The following is a 23,399-nucleotide window of genomic DNA, read 5'->3' on the forward strand; positions in this document are numbered from 1 at the left end:
CAGACTTGAAGGTATCCGCCAAGTTGCCCTAGCTGCCCTGGCCGCACTGTCAGATCTGCCCTTCTGTGCCTTCCATGCCACCTGAAATTCTGCCTGCAGCTCTGGGGTCCCCACTGTGTACGCTGTCCTGCCTTGAGTGCCTCTCATTGATATGAGTACAGAAAACATTATAGGACTATTGATTGTGGATTATATTAGTGTGTGTGTTAGATAAAGACGGTGAGCATATGTACACATGTAAACTGCAAAACTTAGATATAGCTGCAGAACATAGATAGACCTACGAGAGTGATGTTAAGAGTCTACACCCCGGCATAGACCCCAGAGGTCACCCAGTTATCAGCTGCAAGCACAACTGAACTAGGACTTAAAATCCCAGCCTTCTGGGGCCCGGCAGGACTAAGAGGACCCAGACAGAGAGACTTTTGTCGCTGTTGTCCCCCTGCACCAGACCCCTCCTATAGGGATCGCCAGGACTGAGTTCCAGGGACCCAGATTTAAGACACGTCACGGGTGAGCATCTGCGATCCTTGGGTGTAGACTGTTAGGACTCAGAATTAGGACGTGTGCCTGAAATGTGATGACCATTAATGAAACAGATTTGGCTGAATCTAACTGTGCCTCAGACGGAGTCTGTGAAACCACTCATGACACCCATGTTCGCCCATGGGAAGTTACAATGCCACTGGCTTTTGTGGAGTTTTGTCTGTCTGGGAATTATCTGAGCTATGACTCTGTCCATTCGAATACCTTGGGTCACGTGAGACACCAATGCTGCTTTGCCTTTCCTTATTATGCCTGGCTCCCATGGCCGGGGGTGAGCGCCCACATCTCGGCTATCCTCAGAGTCCTCCTGGTTGGGCCCTGGGTCTCTGCAAGCAGTTGGTACTGTTAGGCATTTAGCTCCTCCAGCAAGCACTCTGCTGTCATTTCCCCCGAGGGTTCCCCTAGTTGTCAGCATCTCAAGCCCTTAGCTTGCCTGCCTGCTCTTCCCTGCTTTGGATCCCTCTGTGGCAGCGTCCTGGGGCTTTTTCTAGTTTCTTCTCCCTGCCTTTTGCTGACTACTGGCAGGCAGAGGTGGCACTGTCACTGCTTTGGGTTACTGTCTCAGCCCGGATAGAAGGCAAAAGTTGTGGGTGGGGAGGGGTAGCTCTGATTAAACTGCTTAAACATTCTCGAAAGTAGATAAATCGTCTTTTTCCCCTTAACTTATTTTAATGAGGTTTTTTCCAGACTTCTTTTCTGGAAGAGTTTTGCTTCAGTTTTATATCAAGGTATCAAACTTTCCTGCCTCCCAATTCTCTCTAGACTGCGATGCACCCTCTATTTCTTTGAGGTGGGTGTGGCGTGCTTTAATTTTTATCTTCTGAATCTGGGGGTGTTCAAGCCCCATTTAATCGAGTGTCTATTTATTTTTACTTCATCCACATGGTCAGGTCCACATTGAGCACCATAATAACGGGGGGGGGGGGGCGGATGGGGGGAGGGGAAAACGGGCAGTGTCTAATTAAGGGTTTTTTCTTCCAGCCCAGGGTAATCCAAGCCACCCTAAAACTTACAATCTTAAACAATTAGTAAATAACAACGTACAAACACTCAGAAATATATTTACAGAAAGCCAAGTCCCTGATAGATCTAGTCCACATGGTTTCCGGAACTACACAAAAAATGGCTCTGGTGTTTTACCTAAGGGGGTACATAAAAGGCAGGGATAAGGAATCAAAGGAGGAGTTTTGATTCAGGGGGTCTTGCAGTCACAGATTGATTAACATCTTGGCAGGCTACTCCCATCTCAGGTGCTGGCTGCATGGCATCTTTGGCAGAGCTTGAGGGGAAAAGTTCACCTGCATCAGGCAGTCAATCCTGTGGGGAGTGCCTTGGAAAGTTCCCAATGTCAGGACTTATCCCCTCAGGAGGCTACTATGCACAACCATCCACACACAGCCCAAAGATGGCTCCTAACACTGGTCCCTTGAAAAGAATAATCAAGTTGATAAATCCTTAGCAAAACTGCTTGGAGACAACATTGAAAAGTATAAACAGATAGCATCAGGAAGGAATGAGGAAATGCCACCATATTTCCTATGGACAAAAAAGGAAATGAAACGATACTCTGAGCAAACTATTATGTCCACAAATAGGAAATCACAGGAGAATTGAACAAATTCCTTGAAACACACAATTTAATGAACTAGACACATAAGAAGGCACAAAAGCGAAATAGCTCTACATCTCTCAAAGGGAATTAATCGGTACACAGATTGCATAAAGGATTTCCATGGGTAATGCCTACAAACACTATTAGAGTAACAGAAAAGATGTGGTCAGGGATCAGAGATCTTACCCTTATCAAACTTAGAACTTCAGGGAAACAACACACAGAACAACAATGAAGGAAGAAGTCCAGAACAACTAATGCTGTATACCTTTCATACCAGAACACAGGGATGAAGAACCCTGCCACTGTGGCCCACGGAGTAAAACATCTGACAGACAACATTTGCTACACTGTCTTTATCCACATTGGTTAAAGCTTCTTTAAGGCTGAACACAACTTAATTTCTTTGTGTGCAAACACTGGCTTCATCTCCATCCTACCTTGCCTCTCCAAATCTGCGTCTCTAAGAAACATCTTGCATTCTGAATTCCAATTCAGTGCCTGTGTCTGCAGCACTCGACCTATCAGAATGATAACTACAGAAAGCACCAAATATACCCAGGGTCAGGAGATCACAGCAAAAAATTCGGGTTTATTAGAGTAGAGGTGATTAAAGGGAGGCCCCCTGCAGAACAGGCACACACATCTGGGAGGAGGTACATGAACAGCTGATACTGGTGCTTCAGGAATTCAGAGGAAACCACTCAACTAACCCCAGAGCTACAACACAGATCACTGAGAGGCCAGTGGTTAACTGCTGCTTGTACACCTTGGAAAATATGAGGGTGGTTCTGCTAGTGACAACCAAACTGGACTCCAAAGCCCAACAGCTAGAATGAACCCAATCAAACTAATGCTGATGGCAATTATTAAGTACATAGGAAAGAAAGGAATGAAAACCCTCTTCTCCTCTAATCCATCTCTCCAGGCCTACTTTAATTGCTCTTTTTGCCACAACTAAATGGGTCAACAGAAATGGCCTTTGTAGAGGTACATCCTGCAAATTACACAGAAGAATAAAACATCGAGAGGCCTGAAATACTGACCAACACCTTAAACATAAAATGATAACTTCTGACTGGGCGTGGTGTTCCATGCCTGTAATCCTAGTGGCTTGGGAGGCGGAGACAGGCGGTTTGCCAGTTCAAAGCCAGCTTCAGCAACTTAATGAGGCCCTAAGCAACTTGGTGAGACCCTGTCTCAAGATAAAAAATAAAATGGGCTGGAGATGTGGCTCAGTGTTGAGACCTGGGTTCAATCCCTGGTATCCCCACACCTGTGGAAGGGGAAAAAAGGGACAATTTTTTGGGAAAACGAACTTTTAATGTTTAAAACGGAAAAGAATAAATAACATGGTGGGAATCCTTTGCTGTAATATTTACAGCTTATGATCCTGGCATGACAAACCTTTGAATTTCTGTTGAGAAAGACATGCCCTGTTTTTCTTCCACTGTTAAAAATTAGAGATCAGTTAAATTAGGTATGACTTCTTCCTTTTCCATTTCTTTCACTTTCGTCTCCTCAGGTTTTGCTTGACCAATATCAGTTTTCTTTTTCTTTTTCATTGCTATATAACGCATAGCGAGTAAACATAAAATTAAAAGAAGCAAGATAAGGGGCCATAATATCCATGAGTTTCTCTTTTTCAACGCACTTCCAGTCACTTTTCCGGTGGTTCCTCCAGGCACATTTCCAGTGGTACTTTGAGTCCTTCCAGTTTTTCCAGTCGTGTGTCCAGACGTATATTTCATGGTGCTTTCAGGCGTTGCTCCGGGTGAATTTCCCATGGTAATTCCAGTCATTCTTCCAGGCACATTTCCGGTAGTACTTCCAGTCTCGGGCCCAGGCGCATTTCCCTTGGTAGTTCCAGTCTCGGGCCCAGGCGCATTTCCCGTGGTAGCACTTCCAGTCTCGGGCCCAGGCGCATTTCCCGTGGTAGCACTTCCAGTCTCGGGCCCAGGCGCATTTCCCGTGGTAATTCCAGTCATTCTTCCAGGCACATTTCCAGTAGCACTTCCACTCTCGGGCCCAGGCACATTTCCCGTGGTAGTTCCAGTTGCATGTCCAGGCACGTTTGCAGTGGTAGTTCTAGTCACATTGAACTCTGGAATGGGTTTCCCAGGAGGTGGACCACTATCTTCACTACCTCCATAGCCTTTGTTACTACAGTTGGGAGGTGACCATTCATGGTTGCAGTGACAGTGATGTTTGTTATTACAGACCCCCCTCATGTTGCAGGTCTCAGGCTGACAGATTTCAGTCAGCTCAACCATATTGACACACTTCTTACTGATGCAGATCTTTCCTGGAGCACATGAGGTGCCTTCTTTAACTTGACCAATATCAGGTATGGATATCCCTAAATGATAATCAGTGCCCCAGCAAGTGTTTTGATTGAAGTGAAGCTGATGCACTGTAAAATGTGATCGGAGAAAGGGAAGTCGGTTCACATTTTCACACTGAACCCTTCCACACATGATATCAGGTTCCGAACATTTGACATATCTTGTGCCTACAATATCACAGTGCCCAAAACGATTTCCTTGGGTGTTGATTTTACTGTAGCAACTCTGAGATGCACTCCTTGCATCTCTGCCAAAAATCTCTCTACACTGTAAATCATGGGTATTACATGTCTTTTTATAGCAGTGGGCATTGTCACTACAAGGGATTCCATCCTGCACATATACATCATCTGGGCATTGATGGGATGTCCCATTGCACCACTCTGGAAGGTCACATTTATTGACTGGATGTCTACATAAAGTCCCTGGTGGCCTCAATTTACAGTCTTTGCAACAAAGCCCAAAAGAACATGATGATCCAGGACTGAAAGTGCAGTTAGACTGACAACAGGGATTTCTTGCACACTGCTGGGGAGATCCACAATCACACTCTTCTCCTGCATCAACTACTTCGTTCCCACAGTATTCAATCTTAAAGACATCCGAATCATGTGCAAGAGGATAAATACATGTATTCCGGAGATTGTTCCAATAATCGGCATAACTGCAATTGCTAAATCTAAATGAATAAGTGTAGTACTTATTCATTACGCATGCCCTGGATCCACATCCACAATATCGTTCATCATGCCACATACCCAAATTATGACCAAGCTCATGGCTCATAGCAATTGCAAAATTGGAAGGTTGGTTGCCTGTAATCAGTTCAACTCCACAGTTATAAAGAGGACGGCATGCTCCTCCAACATAGGCGACACCAAGTTTCCCAGCACCACGATATTCTTTCAAAAATAGATGTACAACATCATGATGCAGACGTCTACCAAGGTTATTTTGCTTCCAAGTACAAAAGTAGTCCAAAACATAATCTAAGTTATCAGTGGTATTAATTGGATTATTTGTAGTCCAGACCTCCAACCCAGTCAAAACTATGTCAATTTCCAAGGCCTGATATATGGAATCCACTACATTGACAATATCAATTATGTTCAACTTTATCGATGTCACATTCCTTTCGGAGAAAACATATCTATGATAGTCCACAACCACTGCTAACTCAAGAAAACGTGAGTGGATCCACCACCCCAAATAAGAACTTTGTTTCAGAGTGAAATTATGTGACATTTGCAATTCCAATTGACGTGCTATTTTCTCTTCTGTTAACCCACATCTCATAGGTGGGAACTGTGTCTCAGTGTCTATCTTATATAACAAGTGTTCAAATGTAACAGAAAGCTTTATTGGCTTAATTTCATAAGCAAGTTCATTTATATGTAGCATTCCGTGAAAGCCCCCGGAACAGGTGCTGAGGGCAACCAGGGACTCAGGGACCCCCTCCACAAAACCATGATAGTAGCAGTCATCCTGGATAAAGGGCTGATCCTGATGGAGGATATGCTGCTCTGTGTAAGTGAACACTGGGAGGTGTGGAGAAACTAACAGCTTCTTGGCCTTCATGTGGACAACATGTCTTTGGCCTCCGAACCGCAGACTATAGGAGAGCCAACCCAGAGCCTCTGCACTTTTGTCCCTGCTGATAACCTTCAAGGGGATCACCACTTCTGGGGAGGTGAAATGCTGGGAGGGACTGGCCTGGGAGAGGTCAGGAATGGACAGAAATATCCCAAGCCAGAGCGGTAGAAAAGTGACCCTGATGTGCATCAGAGTCTCAACCATTATGGATCCAACCATTATGGATCTGTCATTAAGGATCTGTCATTCAGGAGCCACCTGTCCAGAGAAAAAGAACAAGGCAAGAGCATGAGGAACTGCTGGTCAGGCTCCTCCCTCTCAGCTGTTCAGAGTGCTGGGCTGATCTTTATGGATCTGTATCCTGGTGGAGTTGGACCATCAGAGCTGCAGTACTGAAAGTGAAAAATAAAAAGGGCTGGAATGGAGTCAGTGGAACGGGAAAGATGGGAGACAAAAAGAAGAAAGTGAGGCTAAAGTGATTCTTGAATTGGGACCAGATTTGAAGCAATAACATGCAAGGGATTTGCATATTCTAATATAAATACACACACACATAGACGTGTGTGTGTGTGTGTGTGTGTGTAGGCTCCCAGAGAAATAGGTAAGATGTGACATAGGCAGATAATTGTCAAACCTGGATATCAGATACATTAAGATTCATTACATACTAGGCAGTTGGTTTCTTTTATGATACTGGGAAAGGAACCCAATCCCCAGCACTATACACTCTTCTTCAAATAAAATTATGTTTTCCAGTTTGAAAAAGATATATCTTACGCAAATTCCTCTGCTACCCAAAAACCTATGGGCACTTCACACTGTCAGCAAACATGTGAATGACCCAGACAAAACCCATCATTCATGGTTACTTTATTCATGCAGTTTGCTTTCGCTCTGCCCCTACCCAACCCCACTCCAGACATCTTATGTAGTCCCAATACTAAGTTTGCAGCCAAAAGACCCACTTAAAGGGCTCAGAAGTAGTGGTCGATCTCCTACAATTGATGAATTTTTATCCTTAGCTATTCAAAACAAAGAAGGGATATGAATGAGGTAATGGGTGGGGGAAGTTGTTTGGGGCACGGCACACAGCCCAGCTGTCTCCAACCATAGCTTGCAGACATAGTCTTCTCCCCAAATAGCCCACCAGCCTCATGTTTTAAATCCTGAGGGGCTCACTGTGGTCATGTCAATATGAACTCAATTCTAGTTTTCCAATGGCTGGCTGTTGAGTTACCTGGATCAATTCTATTCAATGTCAATTTTCCAAAGGATGCTGCAAGAAGAAGATTCAGCCTTGAGTTCATTAAAAAGGTCATAAGACCACAATGAGTGGACTTGAAAACCTCACTACTATTGGATACAAACTTACTCTCAGGTAAAAACTAATCTGGGTCATTTACTGACTTTCACCTAAATGCCAAATTAATAATCTGCCTTGTCTTTGAGATAAAAATTAAAACAAACTTAGAGCCACATTGTTACCACCTACTGTGGGCTTAAATGTCCCAAGTAAGGATGTAACTGGGATCAGCAGCACAGAGCATGAGCAATACTCTTGGAACTGAACATCAACAAAACTATGCACACATCTAGGTAGGATTCCAAAACTAATCAGTAGCTAATGAATACCACAGAGGAAACCACTGTCACTAGAAAATACCTCTGACACAAAGCATTTCTGAGAAAGATGCACTCCATTCACCAGATGTCCTTTCCATCTTTCTCTTCATCATATCCTTGGTATTTATTAGAGTTTTAGATAATAAGATGGAAATGGGTAAAGTGGGATAGGATTATGAAAAAGACTCAGAGAGAAGATAACAACATCCTAACAATTGTCAAAAATACAAGGTTTATAGAAAAGTTTATGGTGAGGAATGTTTGTGATAGGCAAGTCTTTGTCATCAGCAATAAGGAGTGCTGCATTCCCACAAATTACATGAAGTGGTGTCCACTGCACAGTCCTTCCGCTGACATGACTAAAACTCCAAACACCAGGAGATTCTCCTTCTGCCTCAATCATTAACTCTTTTGTCAACTTCAAAGAGCTACTTCAGACTCCTCAAGATGCCCATTGTGCCATGTCTCCTTTTACAGATGACCTATTTCAACACTTCTCAAACAAGGGTCACAAACCTTACTAGGTCATGAAATCAATTCAGGAAGATTTCAGTAAATGAAACACAATAGAGTAGAAGATATCAGTCAATTGTACTGATATCACCAGTGTGTTTAACTTGTTAACCTGACACCAAAAAACTAAGAGTTCTTATGCTCCCCATCAATGTTCTGAACTACAAACCTAAGTTTATGGCAGGACTGTTAAGCTCCACATGACATTCTGCACATTATGTTTCCTCATTGTGAATAGGATTCCTATAGAATTTTACCAAGAAGAGCACTAGAAAAAGAAAAAAAAAAGGCAAAAACTTTTAGGAATGCTACTTTTGGGGGCGTGGGTACTGTCTGCATACCACAGCCATGGTTCTTTGCTCTGGTCGTGACATTTGGTTGATAAAGAAACAAAGAAAGCTTCATCAAGTCCCTTCCAAGGTACAAGAGCCAGCAGACAGTGCTCCCTGCTCAGAAGTCTTGAGATCTAGTCATACCAGGACATTCCAGGACCCTGGGCAACCAACACAGCCTGACAGAGTCCCTTCCTCAGATGTTCCACTACCAGCTCTATCAGACCATGACACAAAGAGCCTTGATGCCAAGTGCAAGTTGGGAGCACCCTCCCTCAGATCTGAGTCGTCACTTTTGGAGGACCTTTTCCCAAGCCCCTATGGTACCACCACTACCTCAGCATCCTTTTCTAAGAGGTCCAGCTATCAGTTGCACCTTTCCTTTGTTCCCAAATGACCAGCACCACCTATCCTCATCTCAGGTCCAGATCTCTGAGGCCCATTATAAAAGCATCTAGGTTACCATAACCCTACCCTCTTCCCCTTTCTGGGAGAAGTAGCTCCTTTTGAGAAATCCCACCTCCTGTACCTCAGTGTTCTCTTCTAATCATTTCAGTCCTCTAATACCTTTTCAAAAACTTCCTATTGTAATGTCTCTTGGTGGGTTTCTCTGTTCTGGACTGGATCTTGACAGATACAGCATCTGGTACCAGGACTGATTCTGAGAGAGAGAGGGAGAGAGAGACAGGCAAATAAGCATCTGGCATTGGTGTGCACATGTGGGTGGCCTGAGACACACTCGTGAACTCCCGCCCAATGGGGAATGAGCATGGAGTAGCATCACAATTACATGAATTACCACTCACTGTTGATTGTGATGAAGTGCCCCAGTGTTGCAAGTGTGCAGGGGGACCAAGTGAGTACTGGGATGATGTCCATAAGTGCCTCAAGGACTGGGGGGTGGGGCAGCTGGATTTAACTCTACTGATGATAATGGTCCAAGACCCCACTTTCTCAAATCACACAGCTTATCATGATGGACCTGAAAGAATCTCTTCTTTGTTTTACCACAGCACCAACCTCACTGAAGATCAAAATATTGTGGGCAGTGCGGAATCACAATGAGAGTTAAGCACATTCATTTCCTGACACTCTTGTGGGACATTGTAGAGCAATAATAGTAAAGGAGAAAACTTTGTTTTTATTTTCAGTTGTAGATGGACCTTTAATTAATTAATTTATATGTGGTGCTGTGAATCCAACCTAGTGCCTTACATATGCTCTGTGAACACTCTACCATTGAGCCACACACCCAGTCTCAAAACTTGGGGATTTGAAATGAGTATTTCTAGTGGGACTTGGATGGTTGGCAGTATGCTTTACAGTGAAAAAGCCCAGGTCTCTCTTATCTGAGAAACCTAGCTTGAAACTCTGTAATTGCCTTAAGTGAGAAAGGTACCCTGCAAAAGGATACCTTGTCCCATATTAAGACATACACCTAATTGCCCTCCACACAGACTAAAATATCTTAATATGTTCCTGTGGATCAGGATCAACTCTTAATTAAAAGGCAGTAACCTGTAATACAAAATATTTGGAATTCCTCAAATTATAATTTACAAAGGAGATCTATAGAAACCCATATAATACAATAAAAGATAAAGTAGTAAGAGACACAGAGCATGGATTTAATATAAAATTCAACAGGAGGGGCTGGGGATGTGGCTCAAGCGGTAGCGCGCTCGCCTGGCATGCGTGCGGCCCCGGGTTCGATCCTCAGCACCACATACAAACAAAGATGTTGTGTCCACTAAAAAATAAATATTAAAAATTTAAAAAAAAAGATTTTAAAAAAATTCAACAGGAATTTGTAGCAATGTAATAAATAGCTCCAAAATATAGAAAACCAATTTTGAGAGACAAAAGACATAGAAAATTCCAGAAGTCACTTGCAGGTATTAAGATACTTCTCTGGGTATTGATAAAAATCAGATAAAAACATATGGGAAAAGGTTTTGGTAATCTATTTGAATTAACCCTCCCTTCCCTTCTTAATGGGCAATCTGGTGGGAGGTCAGAAGATCAGAATGCCAATAGGAATGTAGACAATAAGGACTGTCCTTGAATTTTTAGAAGGGAAAGGATTCTATTGGGAATTGGACTAGAGGTCATTAGTGTTACATTCTGGCCACAAAGTTTTGCCCATGACTTGAGACTTTCTGTGAGGCTAAATTAAAGGTGATGGACTAATTAAACTGGCAGAAAAATTTCAAGGCAACACAATATTCAGATGGTGGCATGAGTATTACTAGCCGCTTTTTGCCAGGTTTACTGTGATAATTGGGAACAGAGAACAGAAGAGATTTTTTTAAACTTGGATTTTGGTATGAAAAGCACATGTAAGATTAGAGTCAAAGAAGCTGTGGATGTTGAAGAGATTACCACTGCTAAAGAGAAGCTAAGTACTTGGCACAAAAACTAGGAAAAATATCTTTCAAGGTATGTCAGAATCCACAAAACCACACCCATCACAGGCTCATGGGGATAAAAATGAAAATTCATTTAGTAAAAATTGGGGCACTGTGCTCAAATAGGGTTGCCTAGAAAATTCCTTCCTCAGGATTCATTTCACCATGCTCAATTACCCAGGCACTCAGAGACTGCTGTGGCCATGGTCAAGGAGGCCTAAATACTGCTCGAGCTGGTGGCTGACCTTAGTATCATCCATGTGGTACTAGTTCTGCAGGAATTCAGGGGCTCATGGAGGCTTCCACCAAGATTTCTTTTATTATTATTATTATTACTATTATTATTATTATTTAGTTGTAGATGGACACAATACCTTTATGGTATTTATTTTATTTTTATGTGGTGCTGAGGATTGAACCCAGGGCCTCATGCATGCTAGGCAAGCACTCTAGCACTAAGTAATACCCTCAACTCCTTCCACCAAGATTTCAAAGAAAGGCCTGAGAGGCCAGGCAGGCAGAGAAGGGTTAGAATCTCTGTGGCAGTCCCTGAGAAGGTGATATATGAAGCTGTGAGAAGGAAGCCCAATCTACAGTAGTAAGTCCTTATTTATCATTAATTTACCTTGAATGTAAGTGAATTGAATTTCTCCAATTTAAGGACAAAGTCACTGAATGGATTTTAAAAAATATATATCCAGATATATGCTGCCTAAAAGAAACTCACTTCACCTAGAGACATACATACGATGACAGAAGAAATGATAGAAAAAACAATTCCATGCAAATGGAAACTGAAAATGAGCAAGTGTAGAGTAGTAGCTTAATGGTAGAACACTGGCCTGGCAGGCATGACCCTAGGGTAAATCCCCAGCACCCCCCCCCCCAAAATAGCAGAAATAGCTATAGTTATATCAGACAAAATAGACTAACCAAAAACTGTGAAGGAAATAAATAATAATATTGTATAATGATAAGGGGGTTAATATAGCAAGAAGACAATTGTAAATATATAGGCACCTAATATGGTGCACATTAATATATAAAGCAAATACTAAAACATCTAAAGGGAGAGATAATCTACAATACAAAAGTAGTAGGGGACTTTGGGCTGAGGCTGTAGCTTAGTGGCAGAGCACTTGCCTATCATGTGTGTGGCACTGAGTTTGATTCTTAGAACCATATAAAAATAAACAAATAAGGGCATTCTATCAATCTACAAAAAAAATTTAAAAATAGTAGGGGATTTTAACAGATGAACAGGTATGGAAAATGTGGCATATATACACAATTGACTATTTTTCAGCCATGAAAAAGTACAAAATCTTGTCATTTCCTGCCAACATGGATGAAACTAGAGAGCATGTTAAGTAAAACAAGCTAGACAGAGAAAGATCATGTGATCTCATTCATAATATGAAATCTTAAAAATCTGAGCTTACAGAATACTAAACAGAATAATGTTTACCTGAGGTCATGAAAGGAAGAGAAAAGAGATACAGGATGTGGAGAAAGATTGCTTAATGGGTACAAACTCATAGCCAGAAAGGAATAAAGTGTTGTTGTATGCATAGAGGATGATTATATCTGTTTTAGTCAGCTTTTTAACCACTGTGATGAACAGACCCAACCACAACAACCATAAAGGAGGAAAAGCTTATATAAGGGATCATGGTTTCAGAGGTTTTAGTCCATAGAAGGCTGGCACCATTCCTTGGGGCTCAAAGTGAGGCTGAACATCATGGTAGGAAAATTTGGTCGAAGGAAGCAGCTCACATGATGATCAGAAAGCAGAGAGAAAGGTCTCCACTTGCCAGATAAAAAATACATACCCTATAGTCACACCCCACCTGCCCCTAGTGCCACTCAGTTAATCCCATTAGGGATTAGTTCACTGATTATGTTAAGGTTATGGCCCAGTCATTTTTCCTCCAAACCTTCTTGAATTGTCTCACATGTGAGCTTTTGGGGGGACAGCTCATATCCAAACCCTAACAATACCTAACACTACAGTGTTATATAATCCAAAGGAGCTAGAAGAAATATCCTAAATACTGTCATCAGAAAGAAACGAGAAATGTTTGAGACAATGGATCTAATTAACTTGAGTTAATCAACACATGTATAAAGATATCAAAATATCATAGTGTACCCATACAGATGTACAATATTATCAGTCAATTAAAAAATTCACTTATATGAGGTACCTAATATAGTTTCAGAAAATTGATTGGTGGTTGGCAGGAATGTGGGGGGGGGGGGGATGAGAAAAGGGGAGTTTAATGACCATAGCACTTCAGTTTGAAATGACTAAAAAGTTTTGGAGATGGATGGTGGTACTAGTTGCATAACAATTTCTATTTAATGCCCATGAATGTAAAAAATTGTTAAGATAGTAAATTATTATGTATATTTTACCACAATTTAAGAGATACATACAGATTGAAAAGAAGTAAAACATTTTAGTCAAAACTATCATGATCATAAATGTAGAAAATCCTAAGGAATGTACAAACGAGGCAATTAGAATAACTGAATTTAGCAAGGCAGTAAGATATAGGCCCATTACACAAAAACCAAGTGTATGTCTATGTACTAGATACAAACCAAAATTAATTTTAAACACCTTTCACAATAGCATTAAAAAATAAATTATGCAGAGGGATAAATTTAACAAAATGTGTACAAGAGGTGTACTTTAAAAATGCAAAGTTTTCCTGAGAAAAATTAAGCGCTAAACCAACTGAGAAATATATCACATCTGTGATTAAACTGTTCAAATGTCAGTTCTCCAAACTGATCTATAGGTAAATCTCAAGCAAACAGAGGACCACCATCCTTAATATACAAGATTACCTTCATAAACTTAGTATAGAAAAATTCAAATAAAACAAAAATATTAACAATAAAGGAAAAGATGGCTGAACTGAACTACATTAAAATTAAGAACTTCTGTTCACTTTTCGGTCACAATTAATAAAAAAGGCAAGCCAGAGTAGGAAAAGACATTTGAACATGTCTACCCAAAATATACAAAGAACTTTTGGCGCTCTAAAAGACAAAAAAGATGAAGCAACTGAAAAAAAAATATATGTGCAGAAGACTTGAACACATGTCACAAAAATGGATATCCTAATAGCTATTACATAAATCACATAAAAAGATTCTCAACATCAATAATTACCAGAAAATATAAATTGCAACCTCAATAAGAAACCACAAATCACCCATGGAGAGTACTAAATTTTCTCTGACAGTATAGTCAACATTGCTGTGGTTATATGTAACTCTTATACTTTTGCTAGTTGAAGCATAAACTAGTATAAAACTTTGAAAAACATTTTGATATCATCAGCTAAAGTTTAATAAATGTATGCTTATGGTCCTACAATTTCAACAAAAAAATAAAATGAGCACATGTAAAATACACTTGTTTCCTACAGATATTGTTATGGTTTGGATGTGAGGTGTCCCCCAAAAGCTCATGTGTGAGACAATGCAAGGTTTAGAGGAGAAATGATTGGGTTATGAGAGTCTTGACCCAATTGTGAATTAATCCTCCCATGGGATTAACTAAGTGAAGGTAGGCAGTGTGTGGCTAGAAGAGGTGGATCCCTTTTGGATATAGATTTTGTATCTGGCCAGTGAAGTCTTTCTCTGCTTCTGATCATCATGTGAGCTGCTTCCCTCTGCAACACTCTTCTGTCATGAAGTTCTGCCTCACCTGGAGGCCCAGGGAATGGAGACATCTGAAACCTTGAGTCCCCAAATAAATTTTTTCTCCTCTAAAGTTGATCTTGTCAGGTCTTTTAGTCACAGCAGTGAAAAAGTTGACTTAAACAGCTCCATACCATAACATAACAAAGTACAACGAACTGGGTGATTGCCTTAAAAACAACAAGTTTATCATCTCAAAGTTTTGGAGGCAGGAAGTTCAAACTTAAGGTGTCAGTGGGCCAGGCTTCTTCTGAAACCTGTAGGAGAATCCTTCTTTGCTTTTTTAGCTTTTGGTGATTTGCAAGCAATCTTAGGCATTTCTTGGCTAGTAAATGTATAATTCCAATATTCCATCTACTCATGGCAACCTCCTTTTGGCTCTTCACAAGGCGTTCTTTTCATAAAGGCAACAGTAATATCAGATTAGGAGCCTACCATAACTCTAGCATTACCTCTTCTTAACATGTAAGATTTGCAACAATCATACTTCCAAATAAAGCCACATTCTGAGATACTGGGAGTTAGGAATCTTACATCATCTTGGAGTATACAATTCAGTCCATAACATACACCAAAAAGTATATACAATATTCATGAGTTAGAATATTCTTATATGTCATGTTAGAAGTTCATAAAAGAGACTATTCATAAAAGCAATTTTAGTAACAGCCATAGCTAAACAGTTCAAATATCCATCATCATCAGATTCTAAAAGTTATATTTAAGCAATGGATTATTTCACAGATATTAAACAACTAAAATATGGAACAATTTTGTTGAACCTCACAAACATACTGTTGAACCAAAGCCATACATGAAATGCACATGCTGATTCCATTTACATTAAATACAAAATAGACAATCAAAACATTTATTTGCATTGCATGGCTACAAAGGAAAACTGTAAAACCAAATGGTTCCCAAAAAGGTGTCCTCTTATGGAAGGACAAGGATTGTGATTAGAAAGGAACATAAAGGAGATCTAGGGTGCTGGCAATGTTCAATTTCTGTACCCACATAACTCACCATAAGTACAGTGAATTTTACTCCATTATTTTGGGCATTTTTCACATTTCTGTATCTGCTATTTTACTATAGTGTACTTGAAAGGAGTTTTGCTAGAAAAAGTTGGAAAAACACTTAAATCAAGAGTGACAAACAGGAAGAGATAAAGACAGCGGAATCACATTTTTGGCAGCTCCGTGGCATGAAACTAAGAAAGCAGACAGGCAGCTTCTCTGCAAGGTGTGTGAACAAAAAACGGGGCAGTATTTTTCTGGAACCTAAAACTGGACACTCAAAGCAGACTGGGGATACAGGAGCTTGGATATAAAAACTTAAGAAAAAATCCCCAATAGCATAGCTACTGCCACAACCGGGCTGGAAGCTCCAGCCAGAGAAGTCCCGCCATGAGCACAGAAGAGAGATAAGGTAATTAAAGGAAACCACATTTTGGGGACATCCGAAGCATGTCTGGGTATACAGCATTTAGAGACAAGGACACTGCCCAACAAACCTGAAGGACTCACTGCATGATATCTATGTGTGGGGGGAAAAAGCCATCATCTCTCCAAGCAGCGTGCAGAGGACAAAGGAATCATTTTGCAGCTGCAGTGAGGAGGGCTGATTCCTGAAGACGCTGATTCCTGGCAATCCTGAGTTTGGCCCCAAATACAGGCCCAGTAAACACATGCTGCACAACACAGAGTGTGCTTGATTAACCAGAAGAAAATCAAACCTGGAGAGAAGTTTACAGAGGGGACAACTGGTCCTGGAAACCCACCCAGCTCTACCCTTCCCCCTCCAATCTAATAGCTAGTGGGACTGGCTGGAAAAAACACATCTAGCCAGGAACTCAGAAGGGCAGAGACAGGACAAATTGTTTGGAGACTGAACCAGAGACCAGGAAACATGGAGTCTGCAGGTAACACAGGGGACTAAAAATTGGCTACCCTACCACACAAATGGAACCCAATTAGAATAACTGAATTTAGCAAGTACTGGGCACTGGTGGTAGACTGATTTAAAATCTCCAGACCAATTAGCAATCAGCAAAGAGCCTGGAACCCGACTAAACCTAAACTCCACCTCTAGGAACTCTACCTACAGGATTACCACTCTCACTCTAAAAATACAGAAAGTGGAACATCACACTCCAGAAGACCCCACCTAAAACTGCTGAGAAGCTGAGGATATTTTGATCTCCAATGGAAAGAATTCTTTAACTTTCATCAAGATTTTTTTTTCTTTTTTCCTAGTTCTTTTTCACTGTTTAATTGTGACCTTAATGGTACATGGACATTTATACAGTTTCCTATTTTTTTTCTTCTCATCTCTAGCATTTTTGAAGCCAGATGAGCTTCTTCTGAACTAGCAAGTTTGATTAGTATATTTTAGTTTTGTTTGTATTCTCTTATTTTTAACTTTTTAAATATTATAAATATATATATATATATATATATATACACACACACACACATTTCTGCTATTTCCCTTGATTCTTTTTGTCTGCTAACAGCCAGTTTCTTTTGTTTTCTTTCACTCTTCCTTTAAATCTTTTTTTACTTCTGTCTTCTCTCCTCCTCCCTCATAATCATCACATATTATATCCCTTCTGTTTTCTTCCTGTCTACTAATATAAACCCTTTTGCAAACTTGCTGTTTTTATTAAAAGGCAATAACTGATCATATAATTTGTTTATTGTAAGAATTAATATTGAAGACATCATAGTAAGAATTATTTGGTTCAATGCTGTAAATTGTTTGCATTGGTTGTTTTTATTATATGTCACCCCCTAACATTGAGGTACTAAAAACCTTCAGGGAGATTGTAAGTACACAGGGTAGAAACTCTACTGCCTCAGATCCATACTGTTAGATGGGTAAACACACAACTAATATGAAAAAGCAAGGGAACAAGTCACCCCCAAGCACACCAAGATACTCCAATAACATAATCCATCAACACCAAAGTGAAAGAAATGTCAGGAGTTTAGAATGTAAATACACTGATCTGCAAAGTAAAGGATGATGTAAAAGAGCACTTGAATCTAATGTATGAAATATGATATGTCAAGAGCTTTGTAATGTTTTGAACAACCAATAAAAAAATAAAAATAAAAGAGCAAATAAAGCTGGCAAAAGATCACTTCAGTAAAGAGATACAGTCTCTGGGGAAAAAAAAGAAATCCTTGAAATTAAGGAAAGATGATGTTAAGATAGGAAAGGCAGCAGAACACATCAGACACTAGTATGGCAATATGTAAAACAGTGGATGTGTAACCAATGTGATTCTGCAATCTGTATACGGGGTAAAAATGGGAGTTCATAACCCACTTGAATCAAATGTATGAAATATGATATGTCAAGAACTACGCAATGTTTTGAACAACCAATAATAAAAATTTTAAAATAAATAAATAAATAAATAAAAAGAAACCATGAACAGAACTTCCCAGAATTATGGGATAATATACAAAGACCCAATTTAAGATTTATCAGGATAGATGAAGGCACAGAAGGAACGCACAATCTTTTTTTTTTCTTCTTCTTCTTTTTAAATTTTTAGTTGTAGATGGACATAATACCTTTATTTATTTTTTTAATGTGGTGCGGAGGATCGAACTCAGGGCCTTACACACACTAGGCGAGCACTCTACCACTGAGCCACAACCCCAGCCAGGAATGCACAATCTTTTCAATGAAATAATATCAGAAAATTTCCCAGATCTAAAGAATGAAATGGAAAATAATATACAAGAGGCTTACAGAACCCCAGATGTGCAAAATTACAACAGACCTACATCAAGGCACATTATAATGAAAATGTCTTACACAAAGAATAAGCATAGAATTTTAAAGGCTATAAGAGAAAAATATCAGATTACATATGGGGGAAACCAATATGAATCTCAGCTAATTTCTCAACCCAGACCCTCAAAGCTGGAGGGTCCTAGAATAACATGAAAGAAAATGGACGCCAACCAAGAATCCTATATCCAGCAAAATTAAGCTTCAGATTTGAAGATGAAATAAAAACCTTCCATGATAAACAAAAGAATTTGCACCCAGAAAGCCTGCATTTGAGAATATTCTCAACAAAATATGCCAAAAAAAAAAAAAAGTGAAAACCAGTGAAGGAGGAACTACACTAAAAGAAGAACTACACTAAACGAAGGAGAAATTAATTCAAATTAAAACTAGAAATGAGCCAAAATGACCATGAACACAAATCATATCTCAATAATAACCTTGAATATAATAGCCTAAACTCATCAATCAAAAGACGTAGACTGACAGATTGGATTAAAAAACAAGACCCAACAATATGCTGTATCCAAGAGATTCACCTCATAGACAAAGACACCCACAGACTGAAGGTTAAATGATGGGGAAAAAAAACATATCATTCATATGGATCACATAAACAAGCAGGCGTTCTCATCTTCATATTAGATAAAGTAGACTTCAAGCCAAAGTTAATCAGAAGGAACAAAGAAGGACATTTCATATTACTTAAGAGATTTATACATCAACAAAACATAACAATCATAAATATGTATGCCCCAAACCATAGAGCATGTATGTACATCAAACAAACCCTTCTCAGGTTCAAGAATGAAATAGACTACAACACAATAATACTGGGTAATTTTAACATGCCTCTATCACCACTGGATAGATCCTCCAAGCAAAAACTAAATAAGCCATAGAAGTAAAAAAAAAAATTCAATTGACAATAACAGACTTAACAGATATATATAGAATATTTCATCCATGAGTAACTGAATACTTTCTTCTCAGCAGCATACAGATCCTTCTCTAATATAGACCATGTTATATAAGGTATCACATACATTGGCATACAACTACAATATTACCTTAATATTTTCAGTATCAGTAGGGTTATTTTGAGAGTTCCCTTTCCATTAATTTTTTTTGTCCTTGTTTTTTTCTTGATTTTTATCAAATTTTAGCTGTATTATTCTGTATTAGCTATATTATCTTCCCTATTTCTTGTTTCTGCTCCCACTTATTTTTAATTCGTATTACAAAATTTGAAAATAATTTATTAATTCTAGCTTCTTTCTGTAAAAGTACTTTAAGTTATAAATGTTCACCTAAGTACTCTTTCATTCCAAAGATCCCAATATTTTAAGCTTTTATTATAACTTAGTACAAAGCACTTTTTATTTACTTTTATTGTGCCTTCTTCCTTGACCTCTGAGATACGTATAAGTGTGCCATTTAATTTTGAAATTGTTGATGTGTGGGGGTGAGGTTTTATAAATCTTAAGGTGATTGATTTCTAATGTAATAAATTATAAAGGAAACAGTCTGCATGATTTCAAATTAAAAAAAAAGTAATGGAAAAAAGAAAGAATGACAAATAAGGAGTTAATATCTTTATGTTAAAAGTTCACACCTAAGTAGAAAATAAACAAAATGAAAGTTTATATAACATGCTGCCTTTCATGTAAGGGAAATAAGAAAATATCTACTCATTTGTGCAAATAGAAATACAGTAGACACTTGTTAGGTTGTCAGCTATGAGTCACTATAATGAAATCCATGATAAAAGCTACTTGTGATATAAAAAGGAATTAATTTTGAGGCTGGGCGTGGTGGCACATGCTTGTAATCCCAGTGGCTCGGTAGGCAGAGGCAGGAAAATCGCAGTTCAAAGCCAGCCTCAGCAAAAGTGAAGCACTAAGCAACTCAGTGAGACCCTGTCTCTGATACAAGTCCAAGATTGGGAAGTCCCAATGGTTTGGGTTTCTGTCGAGGGGGGCATATCATAGTGGGATCACGTTTCAAAATGGGTACACACGCCTCAAGCCAGGTAACAGAGAAAAAGAAGAGACCAGCATCCCACAATCTCTTTCAAGGGTAAGCCAATGACTTAAGGACCTTCTACTATACTTCACCTGTTAAGGGCCCACAGTACTTCCCAATACAGTTACCTTGAGGACCAAGCCTTTATATATGGCCCTTTGGAGAACATACTTTCAAACCACAGCAGTTACCTTGAGACTGTAAGTGGGAATGAGTTGGAAAAGATAGAAGATCTAAAGAAAAGGGTATATATATATAAAATCTGTTTTGGACAGTTCTGACATTTAAAACTACAGTAAATTTCACACATCCCAAAACAATACAACAAGACAAAAAGAAATCAGAATAAAGGGAGAAAAAAAATCTAAAATAAGATTCAAAACAAAAAACTGAACTGAACCATCTAATAAATGAAGACCACAACCAAACACTGACAAGGAAAAAAGAATCTAAGTAATTTTTTTTTTTTTTTTTTTTTAGAGAGAGGGGGACAGAGAGAGAGAGAGAGAGAGAGAGAGAGAGAGAGAGAGAGAATTTTAACATTTATTTATTTTTTCTTAGTTCTCGGCGGACACAACATCTTCGTTTGTATGTGGTGCTGAGGATTGAACCTGGGCCGCACGCATGCCAGGCGAGCGCGCTACCACTTGAGCCACATCACCAGCCCCTCTAAGTAATTTTTTAACACAGAACAGAACCGTATCTTCAGAATAAAGGACAAAAAAAACCCCACTAAGCCCATGTTTAACTCTCATTAATGGCTCTTTTTGCAGTGCAGATATATAAATTAGCAATTCTAAAATTACTGTGCAATTCTAGGATTAAGCAATTAAACATACTGTAGATAATGGTAGCCAGAATTCTTATCAATGTGGCAGAAGCTTACTAATATAAAAGAGAACAGAGTGAACCTCATGATTATGGATCAGAAGTACAGGCATCAGTGTGAAGTGATGATGGCTTTTAATCTAGACAGAAGAGACATGATGTGGATATACGTGTATATGTATATTCTCTTACACATGTGTGTATTTGTGTGTGCTTTTCCCCCCTTCCTGTCAGATGAGAGGGCCTAGAAGCAATGAAAACCCAATAGCAAAAAGCACACCTAGCTCACATCATGATTTCCAAATGCCATTCTCTAAAGGAACAGGAACCCTCAAAGAAATGTCTGATTTCAAGGTTGGGATCAACCTGGAATATCTTACTATGATAAAAAGCAAACAATCAATGAATGATAAGGTCATATCAGAAGGACACAGGAATTGACTTAAAGGGGCTCTTATTAGCCCAATCTGGGACAATTTGCGCATGAATATAAATAATGAATATAAAGTAATATATTCCGTTGAATAAATAAATATCCAGAAGTCCTTAATGAAATTAATAAGTAGTGAAGAAATTAGAGCTCTTACTTATGGCAGAAAGACAATAAACATAAATAAAAATGGAATTAGAAAATTATTTGGGCACCATAACAGTAACAAATGACACAGGCAAGAACTATCAGTGGAGGCTAATTAAAGGATAGAAGTTTGAAGAATAACAATTACAGAGCCTTAAAAAAAATTCCCCACAAGATACCTACAACTTACATAAGGAAGAATAATTTTAAAGTAACTTGATAGGCACTACTACCTTAACCAAGTGATCAACAATAAAATGATCAGAAATAGGACAAATTGACAGCATTTGCTCCCATAAGCATCTGAGGTAAATTTAATTATGAAGAATATATTACACAAAACCAAACAGAGAAATATCCAACAAAATAATTGGCCTGAATCTTAAATATCAAGGCCATGAAAAATAAGGAAGATAAAAGAACTATTCCAGATTAAAGGAAACTAACAACTAAAGAGACATGACAACTAAATCCAATGCACAATTCAGGATTCTGTTTTAGTATAAATGGCATTACTGGCACCACTGACAAGATGTGGTAAGATTGACAGACCACTTTTACTTTGACAACTGTACTTGATAAACGTCTTTGATTTGACAAAATTCATACTAAAGTACTTAGGCATGACTAAGTACTTAGGAAAATGGCATGACTGCTACTGAATCTAAAAAAAAGTATGTGTATATAATACATATTACACACACACTCAGAGTAGCAAGTGAAAACAAGAGTTAGAGCTAGGGAATGAAAGGAAAGGATAAAATATGGAAAATGTTATCATATGGGGATTTGGGGTACATGGTATATATAGGAATTCTCTGTACTATTCTCACAACTTCCCTGTACATCTAAAATTTTACCAAAATAAAAAGCTAAAAAAACAAAAACCTCACAGAAAACCAGACATTCATAAAAGTAGAAAACAAAGAAGAGAAATTTTTCCATAACTTTAAATAATAAAACAGTATTTGCTGCTTATTGAGCACTAAAAATATAAGTAACAATTCTCAGTGGTAAGAGATTAACCTGATACTTTCATAGTTTGCTTCTTGATTACTCCAGACCTTTTGAGAAAAACAACTTGGTGAGGGCAGGTGACTGGAAATAGCTATTCACACGCTGGAAGCATGTTGGCTCTGACTCATCTGGCACCTTTCACTGATGGAGGAGGCCACCTCTTCAGAGGCTGCCCCATGGGGGCGGCCGCTGGAGGCAACAGAGTTGGACAAGTCATTTTACATATCTAGATCCCTCCCAGTGGACAGATGAAGAATGAGATATCCCTAAGATAATTAAGACAGAAAGCATAGACTCAACTCTTCACAAGAGCAAGGTGAGAATTTCAAGAAATTACAGACTTCATAGTACATTAAAAGTTGTAAATTAAAGTGATTTGGAAAAAAAAAAGTGATATGGCCAAGTAGGAGGGAGATTTGGCAATATAGATTTAGAGCAATAAAAATATAGAGT

The 23,399-nt window shown here is 39.0% G+C and overlaps 2 protein-coding genes across 2 annotated transcripts in view; both read right to left on the minus strand.

Moving 5' to 3' along the window:
• Positions 1–23,399, minus strand: part of MED6 (mediator complex subunit 6) — a 133,416-nt gene that overhangs the window by 86,203 nt on the left and 23,814 nt on the right. The gene's annotated exons all lie outside the window — the stretch shown is intronic.
• On the minus strand, positions 3,619–6,315 carry LOC308647373 (disintegrin and metalloproteinase domain-containing protein 20-like; the record flags this gene model as incomplete). Its single annotated transcript, XM_081291430.1, has 1 exon — positions 3,619–6,315. One exon carries the CDS (start codon positions 6,313–6,315, stop codon positions 3,619–3,621), a length of 2,697 nt encoding a protein of 898 aa, XP_081147556.1.

This window comes from Spermophilus citellus (assembly GCF_964194105.1).
Source record: "Spermophilus citellus genome assembly, chromosome: 4".
Taxonomy (NCBI): domain Eukaryota; kingdom Metazoa; phylum Chordata; class Mammalia; order Rodentia; family Sciuridae; genus Spermophilus; species Spermophilus citellus.